Here is an 18222-nt window from a genome sequence, read left to right on the forward strand (position 1 = left end):
CATCAAAAGGAATTCTGTCTTTGGTGGGTGCTCTGTTTACAGCTCTCATGCACAGCAGCCAGAGGAACGGGGAGTACTGCCACATCATCTCTGGTCTAGTGGGCGTTAGCTCTCCTGCCAGTCAAATCCCCAGATCCTCTCCTACTTTGCTCTCCAGTGTTTAACCTTTCCCGGTAGAAGAGGATCAATACAAATTCTTCATTGTTAAGAATCGATGGCTGTCCTGTGGCATCATTGCCATCTAGTTTGCTGAGAAGCCCAGTAAATCTCTCCAGCTGCTTCTAAAGCTTGGTTTGTCGTCTTCAGTTCCTTTCATTTTTAATGCAGATCACTTTGGTTTCTGTTCCCCCCAGGGGCTTGCAGATAAATCTTGGCAGACATGTTCAGGGTCTATAAATGAGATGCTGGAAAAGAGCCAGCCCACCCAGAATTTAGTTGTAATGGATGAGACACCCCCTTGGTTCCTCTTAGAGCCTGGGCCATTCGTTTCAGTATTTATTGGTGCTTACATCATACTGTACCTGGGTGGGAAATGCCCAGGATGAAGTTCCTTGTGAAACAGAGGAGGCCAGAATTTGAGACTGTGATGCAGCAGCATGCTGGCTGACTCAGCCTCTGCTGTAAATAGTCAGAGACGCATCCTGTTCTTTCACATATATAAAGAAGAAAAGCGCTGGATAGTTTAGCTGCCCTGGATCAGCAAAGTCTGGCAGAAAACCTCTTTGTGCTGCTTATTTACAAATCAAGTGAAAAGCCTCCTGCCTAATTTTCTTTTAGTAATAAATAAATATGCCTATCATATTTGTGAATAGCCTCCTACTACTAGAGGTGATCTGTAAATATTTAATGTTAGTTAATGATCTTCTTCCACAGTCCTTCGCTCAAGCTGAACGTTTGTTTGACTGCATTTCATCCTGAACCCCTTAATATCAGGTTTCCTAGGAGTAATATCAGAACCCTGGCTTCCCTCTGCATCAAAATGTGGGCCCCTTGGAAAAGACAGTCCTTGTAATTTTGATTTCTCCTTTCTTTGTTTAGTGGACTATGCCAATTATTACCAAGGCCTATGGGATTGCCATGGTGACCAGCCAGATGAACTGTCCTTCCAGCGGGGTGACCTCATCCGCATTCTGAGCAAGGTAAGGACATAATGTGGATCTTGGATCAGAAGTGGATTTTTTTCACTCTTGATGAGGGTGTTACCATAATCCGACCTAGTCCAACTCATACACTTCTCTCATATGTATTATATGGCTCCCTTACATGGAGCAAATTCCCATTTATTTATCATTGTTAGGGGGAATTTTTGTTTGACAATTCATATTTAGGAACCAAATTTCAAATTTAAAAACATAATAAAGTGAACATAATACTAAAACTGTACCAATCAAAATTTGATATTTTTCAGGGTCTTGTGGTACTTAAAGGTCATCACTATGTACATAATTTATTACTTTATAATGCTATTGAAAAACTCTGGCTAGGAGAGCTGCCTTTTTATTTCTTTTATAGATAACCAAGACTGTAATGTAATTTTTGTGGGGTGGGGTCAGGGCTAGTTAGCTCAATTGGTTTCAGCAAATGCTGATAAGGCCAAGGTAGTGCATCCAATCCCACATGACCCAGCTAACTTTATTCTTTTCCTCAGACACAAAGTTAACCCCTAACCCCACCTAACCATCTCACAGATAGTATTGTTGTTGATCATAAAGGAACTGGGGGAAAAAAACATGAATGGATCATTGCAGATCCATCACTGAAATGAAGAAGATTTAGCACTCACGGGCTAGTGTTTGGAGGATCAATAGCATCATCTTAGTAAAGAAAGACCACAAACCATTCTACATAGCTGGGCTAAGGTAACAGAGTCTATCTCTTAAAGAACTTATTTAAATGTTGTTTCTTTACATAGTCAATTAATACCTACAAACACATTTTTGAACTAGGCACAATTTGCTCTTTAATTGCTGAGTATATGAATTGGTGGAGAAGAGCCCCCTAAAGAAAAACTGAAAGCCTATTGTGTTATTAACCCATCATTTACTGTTTATCTTTATTCTGTGAATGTTACTACTACTTTGACCGACTGTTTGTCTTGGTTTGAAATATACCATATGCTCCTTAAAGAAAAACACCAGGTCTGACCCAAAGTACTTTTCAGTGGTTCAAACAAGTCCCTTGTAAACAACAACTGAATTCAGACCTAACTCTGAAAGGGAAGCAGGAGGCGGTCAGGTCCCCAGAGCCTAATCTTCTAGTGCTTTCTCCCAGATTTCTTAACTCAGAGCCACCCTAGTGCCATTTCGGTGCAGCTCCAGTACACCAAGAATAAATTGGAAGCAAAGAAGGGAGTGGACATTGGCCTGATTGGTATTTCAAATGCCCGAAAGCAAGGTTTGCCGTGTAATAGAATTTGTGTACATTACCACACTGGCATTACAGGGGTAATCGAGTTATCCACTCAGGTGTGACCAGGCCTCTGTTTGCCCAGAGCCTGCAGGTGAACAAATTAACTGTTTACATTGTCTGGAGGTGCCTGCAGCAGGGGGGGTGGGGCGAGGAGTGGAAGAACAGAGCCAGACGGTCTGCTGGCCTTCTCCCTCTGTCATGATTATTTTGTTTGTTTTGCATGTCTTTTGCCTTTGTTAATGGCTTCTCACTGGGGGTCCCTCTCTTCCAGTTAGAAGGGGCTGTACTGCGACCTGCCCCTGCAGTGCAGAGCTATCTGCAGCTTCTAGGACCATTGTATGTTTAAAAGATCCCAAAGAACAAGGGGAACCTCCGCCACCTATTTTTTTTAATAAACCAACCCCCCTTCTTCTCCATCACTAAATCCTAATAATTCAGAGTTTAATTTAGTAAGACTACCTTGCTGCCCCGGTTCCATCAGCTTCTTGCTCTATTCTTCTGGAAGGAGCACAATCTATTTACCTCCCTTACATTGTAGTAGTGTATTTCTTCCCAAAAAAACTATACCAGCTGGCTGCCTTCCCCATGTTGCTAATCCCTGTGTGTCAGGGGAGGAAATGAGAAGCTAGAAGCTCTACTGAAGTTTCCCTCATAAAGCTTCATTCCAGCTACCATTGGCTTAGGGGGCATTTCAGATTGGATTTACCTTTATTATATTACCTAATCAATAAGAGTCCTTGGACAGGAAGGAGCCTTAAAAGGCCACCCCAATTCATTGCCTTGCCTCTAAGAAGCACAAATGAACCAGTTCAGGCAGACAGAAAAGGAGATTCTACTACCATTCCCAGAAATTCGGTCTCTCCTGGTCTCTCACTGGATCCTTTAGCCCCAGCTGACTTCCTTTGTTGGCATTAGTTTCACGTGGCTTCTGCTGCTTGCCTCACACACAGAGGAGCAGAACTGACGCAAGTTGAGTTTACTCCAGGAAAATGGTATCCAGTAAGTTCCACCTTACTCTTCTCTCTGGTCAGGCAAGAAAGGCAGTTCAGGAACCTGGGGGAGTCTGTTTCCCTGAGAAACGCAAGATCAGATGCAACTGTGTGCAGGTCAGCTTACCTGGACCTTTTTCCTCACCTGTAAAACAAGGGAGTTTTGTTAAATGACTTCTAAGGTTCCTTCCACCTCCAGTATTCTGGTTCTTAACATGGTGAGTCTGACACTACAAAACTGTTAAAGAAATTCCATACTAAAATGTGTGTTTTAGCTCCAATAACTTATTTTCAGACAAAATTAAAAACTATTCCAGCTGCCAACTCTTTTGTTTTCAGCCCTCATATATGCATCTGGTTTCTCCCTTTCTCTCTGTCTGCTAAAAGAAATATTCTAAAGGAGGGCTGGGGAAGGGAAGCTGCTCCTGGATGAGGGCGTGGGGTGAAGGAGGAGGGGAGGGAAGAGATGACGTCTTTATTCTTGGCTTCTGCTGCTCCCTGCTGTTCCTTAACAGTTGACCCTGTGTAACACAACCTTGAATGTAGAGTCCTACAGCCAAACTCAGGAGAGTCTTCAAAAAAATTATCCAGAGAGTGTGAGTAGCTGGATGGGAAGGATGCAGCCCATAGGCAGCCAAATGCCCATCACCTGGCCTGCTTGTGACACACAGAGTATCCATGTGGCCCTGAGCAAAATTACTTAATCCCACTAATCCTCCGTTTTCTCATCTGTAAAACCTGGGATAATTTCTGTTCATAGGGTTGGGGTGATGCTTACTTTAGAGAATTTGTGTAAAGCATCTGGCATCTAGAAAATTGTAAATATTATTATATCCCCTTCCCTTCAACTGACAATAAAGTAAATCATTTGGGTCAGTGTTGGGCACATACTAGGAGTTCAATATGTTCTTGGTGAATTAAGAGGGGAAAAATGGTGGCCTATCTGGCCAAGAACTCTTCATGGAGATGCCTGAAGCCCAAATGTTTCTCACTTGGATCTAGAAACTACCCAGGAGAGGGGCCTACATGGGAATCCACCATGCCTCTCATGGTCCAAGAGATTTCATCACTGACCTCACATAATGTGTCCAAACTTCTTGTAAAGAGATGGGTCAAGGCCCTGCATCCAGCCTCAGACAGACCCTTGCTGACTCCCCTACCTCATCTGTCCATTTCCAGACCCCATGCAGTTTCATGCCCACTTCATTCACTGAGTTCAGATTTGGGTCTAGACCATATTGAAGGAAGATGTTCATAATAAAGCATATCTGTTACATCCCGCAGATGTTCCTGCCTTCCTTTTGGGTGCAGATATTTCTGAACAGCCCTTTCTGGTGCCAGGACCGAGCTTGCCTTCCTCCTCGGTGCAGGGACGCGGCTCAGGCCACAGCGGGGTGTTTAGCGCTCTTCAGTGGCTCCAGATTGTGGCGCTTGTGCAGGTCTCTTCAAACGTAACCAATGGCTCCTGAGAGCACGCCTCTCGTAAATTACTTCAGACGATGGCTGCGACGACCACCGCAGAATTCAAGTTTGAATAGAGCAGGAAAAAGGTGTTTGAAAGGCCTGTTCACTCAGCTGCATTTTAATTTCCTTTTCAATCTTGTCCCAATTAATTTCACAGAATTAATCTCACAGAAGCAAACTCGGCAGCATTGAGGCTGCGGTTTTAGTGTGGCGGTCGCTCTGCCTGAACATGAAATAGGAGCTAATATAAAAATCCATCTGCTGTGTTTGAAATACATGCCGGCTGCTGCTCAGTCCTGTCTGACATTCCAAACATCAACAGCGGGGAAAAGTGATTTGGGGGTTAGTGGCCGTCAGTACTTGGCAGGGGTTCAACAACAGGTGTACTCCAAAAACCCATTCAGCCTGGGCACCAGGCATGACAGGGCACGTGTGGAATCACCCCTGTGTGGTAACGCCAAACCCTGGCTCAGTTCCTTTCATCTGAGGACCTCAAAGCCTTTTGGTGGACCAGCACCATGAGGGGCATTTCTTATACGTGGGAGAAAGGGAGATGGAGAGCCTCCATTTGGGTAACACAAGTCATGAGTCCCAGCTTCCAGAGGAGTGACTCTGTGTTCCCATCTCCAAAGCTTCTCACTAGGGAACATTACCTACATTCTTCTTTCTAAATAATAAAGGTGCTTGCTCTACTCTGCAAGATGAATCTTCAATAAACCCCCACTTAAAAAACAATCCTCCTGTTCCAGAAATAATCTGTGGTGGTGACATGAGTTGTGAAGCAGATAAAGGTAAATTTTTTTAAAATGAAAGAAAGAGAAACTCTTTCCCTCCCAATTGACTAGAAATGAGTGAGGTCTTCCACTTGAATTAAACTGAGGCAGTAGGGAACATCTGAGGCTGGGGTTTTGTGCCTTATGAACTGGGCTTAGCTCCTCTGAGGATGCTTTCAGCTTATTTCCATGGAAATCAGCCTTGGAGTACCAAGTTGGGCAGCCCTAGTTTCCAGAAAGAGTGCCCTCAGAACGTATACACTTTTGTGGTGGCTGAGCTAAGGTGAGAAGGTATTCTTGTGGCACAAACATGCCTTGGACTGTCTTCTCTGCCAGTGCAGTTGATATGGAAACAGGGAGCCTCACAGCCAGGGTTATCATGGAATGCATGATAGCCATCAGATGGCCATGGGCCCTTTATGGACGAGGATGGATCAACTTTGTCACCCTGGGTGACATTTAGCTGCCAGCACTGGGTTGGAGCTGCTGACACTTAGACTGGAGCTGGCTCCCAACCCAGCTCCTGGTTATCTGAATGCAGCAGGCCTCTCTCCTGCACACCTGGACTAGTTAACATAGCACAGTGTCGGTTATAATAGGAATTTTAAAACCCAATCCTCTCTACCTACTCCCTCAAAGGGCTACTTAAAAAAAAGTAGACCTTTCCTCTCTCTTGACCCCAACCTCTCCAAAAGAGATGGGTATGTTGTAAAAATTATCTGAATGCAGCAATATTTCCTCTTTTAAGTGTGCTTAGTTGAATGTGACAATCGCCCTCATAAAAACAGATAAGTTAATTCCTTCAATTGCTTTCAATGGAGGAATTTTTTTAAATGTGAGGGCTCTGAGGGAAAGGAGGTGTTTGGTGACATCTAGTGTCCATTCAGGACTTCCTCAGGCAGCGTCCCCTCTGCTCGACTGTGGGGGGGATGGGCAGGGGTGTATCAGGAGTAATATGGGATAGAAAGTAGGAAGAGGATGGGCCTGGGGCACAGGCAGCCCAAACAGTGTGATGGAACTAATCAATGCCTGTCACAGAGCTGTTATTCACCTCTGACCTTACCAAAGAGGGTGGCTGAGAAGGATACCGTTGGAAAATACCTTTCCTTATTTATGATAGTATGAAAGAGAAGCAGAAGCTGTCCCCACCACCCCATGTCATGTTAACAAGCAGGTCAACACTGTGCTGTGATGACGAGGATGATGATGATGTTTTTTTCTCTCGTGAATAACCCCAATGGGAGGCTACAGAGTTATAGTTAGGAGGATGGGAATAGGATTTGGGGTCAGCTGGAAGGCAACGGTCATACACCGGTCAAATTCAGTAGAGGCCATTCCTTTCCTCCAGACAGGAACCAATCGTCTAGAACAAACTCTGGCAGCCTCATTCCTTCCAGGTAATTTTTATAAATGAGGGGACACCCATGCCAAGAGAGGACAAAAGGGAGAGGGTGTGTGTGTGTGCGCGCGTGCACATATGCATGCATATAAACCTTATATCACAAGGCCCAACTACACATCAACCCTATCCTCCAACCTTGACCATTTACTTTAAAAACCCGTTTTTAAAAAGATAATAAAACCGGCATTTTCCTCTTTAACTTCCTTACTCCTAAATTCTTGTCCGGGACAGAACCCTTGGCTTTCCATGCATGCACACGTGCACATGCACGCACACACACACCTTTCAGTCAGGTAGAAAGTTCCAGACCAGGTAATTAACTGTGAGGCCTAGACAGAAGTGTTTACCTAGAACCATATAAACTGTGGCAGGCTTAAGTTAATGTTCAGACTCTCCCGATGCTTTACAAACTCCAGTGCAAAAAATTCCAACCATTTATTTTGCAGTGAATTTATAACAAATGCTGTTAAAGCCTTCGTCTTTTGACAGAGGTAATAATAAATTCACTGTTAAAGACGGTAGTTTAATTCCTTATACCTCCAATACTGCACAGAATAAACCATATTCATCACTGAGTAATTTTTTACCACATAAATCTTTAAAACTAACCAGTGAAGGCTGTTGAGATTGAAATATTGTGAATTTATTAGATATGCCCATGTAGTATTGGATTCAGAGGTTTCCATTCTAATATATTATGGGGAAAATTTGTGTCTTTAACTGTGACATTCCCTCCATTTCCCACCGCCAGTATTATAACAAGCAGCTCCTCCAGAGTCAACTGCACGTTTATTAGACAGAGATTTAGTAATAAACTCCTCACTAATCTGCCAAAGAGGCTGGATGACATTTCGGTGAGATGCCCTATTTAAAAGGAGTCACAGAAGCTTTGTTTCTGTGTAATTATTTTCTCAAAAGGAACTCAGCCTCCCCAAACTCCTGTCTGCCAGTGTTTCTTGGCGGTGTATGGCTTCAGCTCTCTGACTAAACTAGCAAAATATTGAAACAAATTATAACCTCATTGCAAATATACAGGGCTGTAACTTCTATGCAGTTTTTAGACTACTTATGGGGGAATTTGGAGTCATTGTTTAAAATATAGAAAAGATGAAATTTGCAGACATTGCCAGACATTTGGTATTTAAGGCTAATAAAAAATTATATTGATTCTCAAATTAGAATAGACATTAGGTTCAGAAAACTTGCTATTTAAAACTTTCATTTTGGTATATGACACATTGCAATTACAATTAAATCCTCAGATTTGGTCAGAAATCCTTTTACTCTACCAGATAAATTTTGAGTGAAAATATGCATTTTATAAATGAGAATATTCTGAACCTTTCCCATGATTTGCTAGCAAAGTGACATTTAAACCACCAATTGATTATACCAAATTGAAATGCACTTTCTGGTTTCATTAAGGAAACATTAATATTGCTGGAGTGAAAAATATTTTTTCTTTTCAATGCAGAAATGTGCATCCTTTTTTTAGCAAAGAGATTTGGCAATTTTTCTGTTTCCAGTAATAGTTTGAAATACTAAATAGTTCCAAATACTAAAAACTTCCAAAGAGTATTGTGAACTATAATATTTTTTTAAAAAATAAAATTAACTGTTAAACAAAGGAGGAAAAATCTCCTGGCAGTTCAAGACTGCAGCCCATCAGAATAATTGTTGAAAGACAGAATCCGGCTAGAAAGATAAGCATAATACCAGCAATTAATATTCAGCATTTCACATTATAGTCAAGAGATTGTGTTTTTCTTTGTGATGTGGCTCATAAGCTAAGAGTGTCAGGAGCCAGACTTAGAGCTCTGTCTTCTTTTTTGTGCATGAGGATTAAGGGGGAAAAAAAAAAGCGGCAACAACCCTACTCCATCTGTAAATGAACAAACATCTTGATTTTATAGCTATTTGCTTTGTAAAACTGAGGAATGAAACAAAAATTACTGGATGCCTAAGTAACACTTTAATTCCAAATTCATTTACGCTGTAGCAATGTAGTTGTCACAAACCATAATGCAGTATTTAATTAAAATAACAGAAGTGTATCTAGATATGTCCTGGGGTAGCTATCACCAAATTATAGTCTATGCCATACTTATTTTATTTATGAAATGGCAGATTCTAAGGTGCAACTAAGCTGACACAAATGCACAAACATTTAAAACCTGCATTTTTATGTTACTTTTTTTTTCCTGCTGTGTCTTTAAATTTGTCCTCCTACATGAGGTTTGTTGTGCTGTTTTTTGTTTTGTGTGTGTCTATTTAAGTGGGATTGTTTTGAAGTCAATGGAGATCTTTTTTTCCTAACTCTTGCTTTTCAACTATTAACCTCCTAAGTCTTCTGACTGTAAAATCCTTGTCTGCTGTCACAAAAAGGTTTGTGGGGTTTCATAGGAGACATAGCAATTATGGGACATCTTAGACAGAACTTTGACATGAATTCCAGGAGGGAAAGAAAAAAAAGCAAATCTTTCCAGACCCTGTGTGCCAGTTCCTACACAATCTTCTTTGCACCATTTTTCCACCTATAAATACCCGTTATGGTTTACACGCTTGCTTGCTCTACTTTGGATGTTCACATGCAGACATACTGCTTCTTTTCATAAACACATAGCATCTATCTTACACGCACCCACCATCTATCTCCTTGTTCACATTGGCTGTCCCATCCACCTCCTTGTCTGCAGAATTATGTTCAGCAAGGTCCCGATTTATAGGAAATAAATAATGAAAATGGAACGGACTGGGAAAGATAATCGAAACATTCAAATTGTTATTTTTCACTCCACTTTCCACAAACAGAGCATTTATAAACACCTAGAAAAGGTGTTGACTGATTCCTAAAAAGCAATGCCTCACAGAACATTCTGAGTGGGTTTCTACATTGTATCTTTTCTGTTCTGTCTCTCCTGCTTTTTGGTGCTCCAAGATCTTGCCATTTTTAAATGGCAAATGATGCCATTATTCTTTTCATTCTTTCTGCTTATTTATCCTGTCTATAATTACAAATTTAAATGTGTCACCATTTATCCTCTATAAAATAATCATAAGAATTATATACAGAAACGATAATTGCAATCACCTTTTTAAAGGAAATAATCCTTTCAGTTACTGTACAAAGATATTCTGGTAATGGTAATCATCAGATCACAGCCCGATCCTAGAGCAAGGGTCTTTTGGAAAGAGGTTTCTTATATTTACTTGTAATTATTTTAGCCCCTTTCACAGGTCACATAGAAAGCTAATTTCAATCGCTGCTAATTTCCGTCCAACAAGAATGCAGTACTTTAAACCACCCAAAATAATTGGATTCAAAACAAATTTAGGAAATTGAGTGTGTTAGAAAGCAAATAAAAATATCCTTTTGGTAAGGAGGAGGGTGAAAGTCATAAAAATGGCCTTTTTTTTCCCTCCCTTCTTTCCCCTTCACAACTTTGCCATTAAAGTTGCACCTACAGCTAGAAGTTTGTCCGTGAAAAATGGTCATTTTGTTTCTCTGCTCAAAGAATGTTATTAAAATGCTAATTTAAAAGAAAAAGGAGTTAAATATCTAGCGATGGTGCATTCTAATTGCAACCATAATGAGCTCTCTAAATGTGTGTGCCCCTGACACACACAGAGCATAAACAGCAGTAAACAGATCATTAGTACCCGCGTTCATTTATTCTGGCGACCTTACCATGACCCCACCGAGGGTAGGGTGAAAAGCAGGTGGATCTGGCTGTGACACCCCCTAGAGGGATCCAGGAAATGAAGCTATAAGCGGTTGTCATGGAAACGCCTATGTGTGCAGATGATGTAACACACCGACAGGCTGTAGGGCTCCGCAACTGGGACGTTGCCTTTCCCTCACCGGAACAATCTTGAGGATTAAATTATTCATTTCTTTAATTCACAAAGCAAAAGGAATTCTAATTTTCTTAGTGATGTGCGCTCCCTTTCATTTGTCCAGGGTCTGGGACATGGTGACTTGTCATCCACTCTTTCTCCGAAACCCACCCAGCTTCCTACGTTCTAACTCTAAGTCACTGAATCTGGCAAAATCAAGTGGGGAAAGGCAGCTGAAATTTGACACCCAACATCCGTACTTAAGAGAGAAAACATAGGGTTCCAAGCTAAAATTCACAATATACACATTGTCCCTTCCCAGTGAGACCTAAGTGCGTAAGATGGCTTTTGTCTAGAGCAGGACAGGGTCGGGATGTGCCCTGGGAACTACCAAGCCCGCAGTCGATGCAGACAGCGGAAGGCAGACAGGCACCAGCCTCGAAAGAACACAGCGCCCTAGCAAGGTGCACGGAGCCAACGATAAGAGAAAGCGAGCATCTGCTCACCCCCTCCCACGGCCAATTGAGAGAATCGAGATTAATAAAAATAATTCTTTGGAGAATGATTCCACTCTATCCTACCCTGTTTTGCACCAAACAACCTCAATAACCTTACGGCAACAGTAGAATAACTTTTCTTCTTTTTTTAAAGGAAGCAGAAAAGACGATCTCTGGAAATTATTTTAAAATAAAAAATATCTCGGCCTGTGCCTACCCCCACCCCCGCTCATCCCCTCCCCAATGCACTTTAGATGAACCTGTGATATTGTAGCAATGGCCCTTGAAGTGCAGTGGGGAGGTGATTTAGGAGAATATTAAAGGCAATGTGGAGATTCAAGGCGCCTCTCTCAGGGAGATCTGGAGAAATACGCTGCACAGATGGGCCGAGCAGATTAAACATTTCCGTCACATTGTTTCCAAATTGTGTTGTGGTGCCTGAGGCTGGTACTGCGGTCAGAGCAAAACAGAGCGGTGCAGGGCTGCGAGCTGCGCAGTTTATGGAATACATATTAATACGCGGTCTCACATGGTATCACAATTCTATCAGCTCCGAAATGCTGCTGTCTCTATTGTTCCTAATTCTGCACTTGGCACCTTGCTTTTTCCAATCTGCAAAGTGTTTACCTTCCCCTTATCCTTCCTCTTGTCTTTAGGTAAAGTTCAAATTGTGTGTTTCTTTCTCTTTTTCCTTACAGCCCTGTTTGCCTTCCCTCTTACCTCCCCAGTTTATGGTTTTTCTGTCTCACACACTTGCACACCCACTCTGTTTTACAAACACTTCCAGCGCTAACAGTGTCCCATTTGTGCCCTGACACTGCACTGCTGCCCGCTGGCTTGGACTTGATCAGTATCCTTCCGTACTTGTTCAGGCTTGGAGCTTCAGACTTGTATGTGGGTCTTTCCTAGCACTCAGATAGATACTCTCAGATTGTCCATGTAGCTCACACGTTCCTCTTATCCTCAGAACACTCCTCACTTAGATGGGAGGTGCATCTTGTAGAGTCGTCGCCAGGCACCCACAACTGCTTTCACTGACCACCCCAGCCTCTCCACGCCCTGGTACATTCATACATCTTCACCTATATCCAGGCGCACTAAGCTCCAGATGAGCAAGTGCCCTGAAATGCAACAATAAATAAAAATGGTTCGCTTGAGGCATATTTAATTATTCATTTTTGTTATGACTTACAGATCAAAATTCTGAAAAATAGAAAAAGAGAAACCAGTTGCCAAGAACTTAAGGCAAGGTGTCAAACACCCTGTGGAGAAGCTGCCAACCTACCCAAGGTTTCGGCCAAGTGCTGAGCTCCGATCCTTTCACAGATTCCAATATCACTAATCCACCATCCACCCAATTGACCATTTCCTTGCTCCCTCTGGGAAACCTCTTCATAAAACCATTTGTGCTGAGAAATTGGCACCTGTTTGCCTTTAGTGAATAATTCCTGTTCCTGGCCTTGTTTTTCTCAGCAGTTGGGAGGGCGCTGAATTGGAGCCCTCAATCTTTTTAATAATTTATGATATCTTAAGAAAGCATTAAATTTCCAAAGGTGGATTTTAGAAGTAGAGAATTTGTGGGCCAATCTGAAGTACCAATATGATGATTTGAACTGACCCGAGAATATTACAAACTATTCTGCTTAGGAATTCAAATTTCTCATATTTACTAATGATAATGTATGATGCACAAACATTAATAAGAGAAATAAGCAATCATAAACCAATAATTCTGTGATTGATTGGTCTTTCCCATACATGCATCATGCATGTATTGATCTTTTGTGTTAGGGGCTGATTGATTGTTCTCTTGAAGAGGAATTCTCTAGTTTACAAGCACGGATATAGTGAGCTTTGATGGTTAAAAGAACAGAAGTGTGAGACATTTTCTGGGACTCTTGTTCCATGGAGGCTTATGGAAGCCCCAGTCAATGTGAAAAGAAAATGTTTCTATTAGGAACATTCTCAGCGGAACTGACAGTGTCAAGCAGCTTACCCAGAAGCCATCATGCGGACTTGAAGGGAAGCCATGAGAACACGACTTTAAGCCCCAGTTAAAGAGATGTTTTCTTAAAAGTGGTAAGCAAGCTCCATCAGTCCTTAAGGAAGGGAGCAGACTCTACAGCTGGAAGGTTGAAGCCCGTGAAACCCAGCCTGGAAGGAGCAAGGATTCTTAATCCTCCTTCCCTCTTTCCTCAGGGAGTTGGGGCACAGACACATTGGGCCGAAGGGCAGGTCCGGAGTGTAAAGGCCATCGTATTCACCCCTAGAACACTGGTTTGTAAACTGTGGGGAATCACTGAAGCTTCGAGAATCTGATGAAAGGTCTAGGCCTCACCTCAGGGATGAGACACACATGCGTGTGCATACAAAATTTCACACCAACTTCAGGGAATTCAGAGATCCCTCAGCATCCACCCATAGGAAGACTGGAAGTTCACAGACTCCAGTTTAAGAATCTGTGCCCTTGAGATGGTGAGTTGCTTTTGTTGGAAGAGCCTAGGATTCACTGAGCCTAGAAATTGAATTCTCATCCCAAGACAGGATGGTCATTCCAGGTCATGTCTGTGCTACTCCAGGGGAGCCATGGAAGAGTTTATACAAATAGGAACCAGCAGGGAGGAAAGAAATTAAAATGTAGCAATCATGGAGTAGGAGTATTTAATCTCTTTTAAGGCTTATGATAGGCGCCTGCTGGTTTTCCCCCAGATATCCCCTGACACCTACTGACAGGGTATTTGCAGCCCCACACAGGGACTCAGGCCCTGTGACAGGAGGAGCACCGAGGAGGTCCATGATCGTCTTGAAACCATAAACAGCAATAGGGAAACCACTTGAGGCAGAGTCCAGCTGTGCAGCATGCCTGTTGTTGGTGGCCATACTGCTTTTTGTTTATAGAATTTGCTGTTCTTTTTATGGCAGGTTTGGTAGGGTTGTTTTTTTTTTTTTCTCTCGTTGATGGAGATTAGCAGCATAAATCCTTTTACGGCAATGTGCAATCCCCCATAAACACTTTTGATTGTTGCTGATGGTAAGAGCGGAGTCTATCACTCGAGGCTCCACTCCTCCAGACCAACAGCTCCTCCAGCCAGATAATGAATGCCAAACAGCCAATCCTCATTTTTAAGACACTTTGATTTGGGGGGTTCAAGGAAGTGGAGCAAGGTTGATATTGAGAGAAACATATTTAATCAAGCCTAGAAATAATTATGATGAGAATGAACCATATGTTGTGCTACTTTCAAGTCAAAGGCTTTTAAAAAGACTTTGTGGAAAGAAGCAAGCACCAAATGAAGGGTTTTTTTAAATTGATTTTTATATTCGTATTTAGGGCATCTGTAATGAGCAATTTTGTTTAATTAACATCTTAGCTCTACCTACCCATAAACAGTATATATGGAGTTATTCAGTGAGGCACATGCATAATTCCAATGCTCTAACATTGTCACTTGTAGATACATAATCTCATCTTGATTGTAGGTCCACTTCTGCATTGAGCACTTCAGGTCTTCAGGGAGCCTCTCAGTGTTTTTCCAGTCTTTCCAAACATCTGGGAACAGAGAAGTCAGAATTTATTGAAAACACTGATCCCAGGAATTCAGTTCTCTAAAATCCAGGAATCAGCTTAATAAAAATGCAGTAAATTAGCACCTCTAGACAAGAGCAGAGTTCATTCAGAGCTGGGGTCTGCCTGGCTGAGCCAGTACTCTCTCCATTTTAATAGTTTAATAAAAATTAGCATAATTAACGAACATCTGTATGATCCAGAGTGGTGCAATTTGGCACTTGGAAACGAGGGCTTAAACATGATTGCTGTGAGTTTAATGTTGTTTTAATTCTTTTTGGCACTGTGCAGTGAAATAAACGTTTGGTGGTGATAGTTCTCGGCCGGATCTCATTTGCATTTTTCTCCCTTTGATTATGAGCAATTGTGGACTCCCCAGCAATTCATCAAAGTAGAAATTATTTTAAAATACCTCGTGGTGTTCAGACCGGGCTGGAGCAATGCATGAGGGTGGTATGGAAGAGAAGGCTAGAAGTTTTCCATTCATGCTTTAAACATCTCAGCCCTGCAGCCCTTTTTGGGTATCCAGCCAAGGGATAAAATCTGGAAAAGACAATCAGATCCCAGTACCTGTAGGTGCTTTGATTAAGCTCCCAGGCTCCCACAGCAGGATATATATGGTCTCTGAGACTGTACCATCCTCCTTACACTTCTGCCTACTCTTTTGTTTTGAAGGGCAGAGAGCTGATGTCACTAATTTCAGACCTCACCACTGTGGAGAGGCTACTACAGCTGCAGTCGTGCAGGGTCAGTGTTAACCCTCGAGCAAGAGCAAACTGCCTGGGAGCCCAGCTTTGCAGGTGCCCTGCTGAGCCTCATCTGCCTACTGTTTACACCCTCTTCAAGTTGGCAGAGAGTACCTTCCCAAGGCTTGATCCCTACTCCTGGAATTATAGATAAAGGGCAGTGCTGCCAAGCATGAGTCAAAGTTAAGGGTCTTGGACAGTCCACATGGAGAGGACCTGGGCCCCTGCGGTTGATGACAGTGACAGGATATGGCAGGTAGAAGACCACACTTCACACATATCTAAGCAAGTTGACTGGGATCAAAAGACTGTCAGACAGCATTGTGCCCACCTTCTGCCTGTGAGATAACAGAAGAGCTAAAACTAGAGCTTTTATGAGTTACAGTGAGAGGGGAAGTTAGAGCATGTGTTCCCTTCACAGCATGGCCCTGTAGGCAAACATTCCAGCGATGTGGTAAGCCAAGGCTATGCTGCATTAAAATTTAGGCAGAAGTTGCCCTGACTTCAGGACTGGAAAACAGACAGCAACATAACTTATAGAGGAGCTCTAAACCCTCCTAAAAACTTAAGCCAGGGAATTCCACAGGTAGTATAGACTGTGGGGAGAAGTTGCCCTGAGGGAGGATGGTGGGGGAAGTGATGGACATATTCACTTAAGACTCTTTAAAAGGCAATTAATTCCCTGGTCCTTTCAGAGCAACTGAGCAGTCTTACTTCTATGGCATTTGAGACTGTCTTCATGGTATTTAAGGAGCCATTTGGGAAGACTATCTCCAAAGAGAGTTGCTCTCCTCCTGCCACTACCAATTAAATCACTAAGGGAATATCTTGGAGTTAGTTGTAACTAAATCTGCTCAACGAAGAGTACAAATTCCCACTGCTCCCTTTATTTCATCATAAACTCATTCAACAAATATTTAATTGGTCCCAGTTTGGGTTGGGTACCATGGTGGGTGCTGAGAATACAACAGCAAACAAAACCATCAAAGTCTCAGTTATCACAGAACTTTCCGTCTAGTGAATAACACTGAGACATCAGATGCAGGGCAGCATGGTGAGCTCATTTCTAAGGTAAGTACAGAGTACAGTGGACCACAAGGCTGGGATTCCCCACACAGAGATCGTCAAGGAGAGGATTCTAGAAAATAAGTGACTTACGAATTGAGATCTGAAGGCTGTTAGGAGAGAGCCCCATGAAGGAGAGTGGGGAAGAAGAGCCTAAACAGGCAGAAGAGAGGCTCCATAGTGAATGAGCCTGTGACCTGCTGGAGCAGCGGAGAGAAATTCTGTTTTACTGGAAGGTAGCACTGAAGTTAGGGGGTGAATGACAACACTGGGCAGTGAGCAGGGTCAGAACCTGCAGGGCCTTGTCCACCTCATTAAGAAGTTGACAGTGGGCCGAGGAAACCCACTAAAGAATTTCAAGCACAGCAGTGACATTGTCAATATGCATTTTAGACAGAGCCTGGTTACAGAATGGAAACTAGAGTGGAGGGAAACGAGTATTTCTGTAGCCCTCGTGAGAGCTGACAGTGACGTGACTCTAGAATATTGTCAGTGGGAATGGTGGGTGAACTCTAGCAATATTTTGGAGGTAGAATTGATAGGATTCTAATACTAAATGGAAGAGGGGGCTTAAATTGGGAAAGACTCCTGGGTTTCTGGCTTGAGTAACTGAGTATATTGTGGTACTACTTACCAAGATAGAGAGCTAAAGATAAAGACAGTTGGGAGTAGGAATGGGGGTGGAGGTGAGACTGTGTGTTAAATTTAGGATATACTGAGTTTGAGCTTGAGAGACATGCATTTGAATATTGGGGTCCAACACTTAGTCAAGACATCTGGGCTTGGAGCTCTGGTGTGAGTCATTAACACAAAGATGGTGGTTGAAACCACAAAGGTATGTGAGATTGCTCAAGAAAATGCATCAAATCAAAAGAAGAGAAGCCCTTGATGGAACTCTGGAAAACAACCACATTAAAAGGAGGTATAGAGGAAGATAAGCCTGCAAAAGAAAACTAGAAGAAGCAACCAGAAAGGTAGGAGGGAAACCAGGAGAGTGGACTTATCATAGAAACTAAGAGAAGAAAGTGCCTCAAGAAGAGTCAGTTGTGCCCGTACTGCTGAGAGGTCAAGCTACTCAAAGAATTCGAGCAATAAGGAGGTTATAGGAGATCATGGAGAGAGCTTAGGTGGGGTAATGGAAGCAGAAGTCTGATTAGAGTGACTTTAACACTAATACAACATGAACAGTTGAGGCAGTAAGTGTCATAAACTCTTTCAGTAAATTTGCTGTGATTAGAAATCAGCTAAGATTGATAGAAATGGGACGTAGACATGCAATGGAGGCTACTAAGTTGTGGTTTTCACTGAACACTTTTCAGTGCTGATGGAGCCATTTACACTGGAAGCAGAGGGCAGACTCCACCAAACCTCATCTCTAAGAAACAAAGGAGATGGGTTGGAAGTACATGTTGTGAAAGATAGTCTCAAACTAGTGGAGGGAAACCTCCCCCACTTTACTGGGAAAGAAAGATGGG

The 18222-nt window shown here is 42.5% G+C and overlaps 1 protein-coding gene across 2 annotated transcripts in view; it reads left to right on the forward strand.

The window, feature by feature from the left end:
• Positions 1–18222, forward strand: part of SKAP1 (src kinase associated phosphoprotein 1) — a 302678-nt gene that overhangs the window by 280771 nt on the left and 3685 nt on the right. For both annotated transcript variants that reach the window (XM_058284059.2, XM_058284060.2), the window contains one exon: positions 1039–1139. In XM_058284059.2, the coding sequence (XP_058140042.1) occupies positions 1039–1139 (101 nt within the window). The remainder of the gene's footprint in view (positions 1–1038; positions 1140–18222) is intronic.

Source organism: Dasypus novemcinctus, chromosome 21, assembly GCF_030445035.2.
Source record: "Dasypus novemcinctus isolate mDasNov1 chromosome 21, mDasNov1.1.hap2, whole genome shotgun sequence".
Lineage (NCBI taxonomy): Eukaryota > Metazoa > Chordata > Mammalia > Cingulata > Dasypodidae > Dasypus > Dasypus novemcinctus.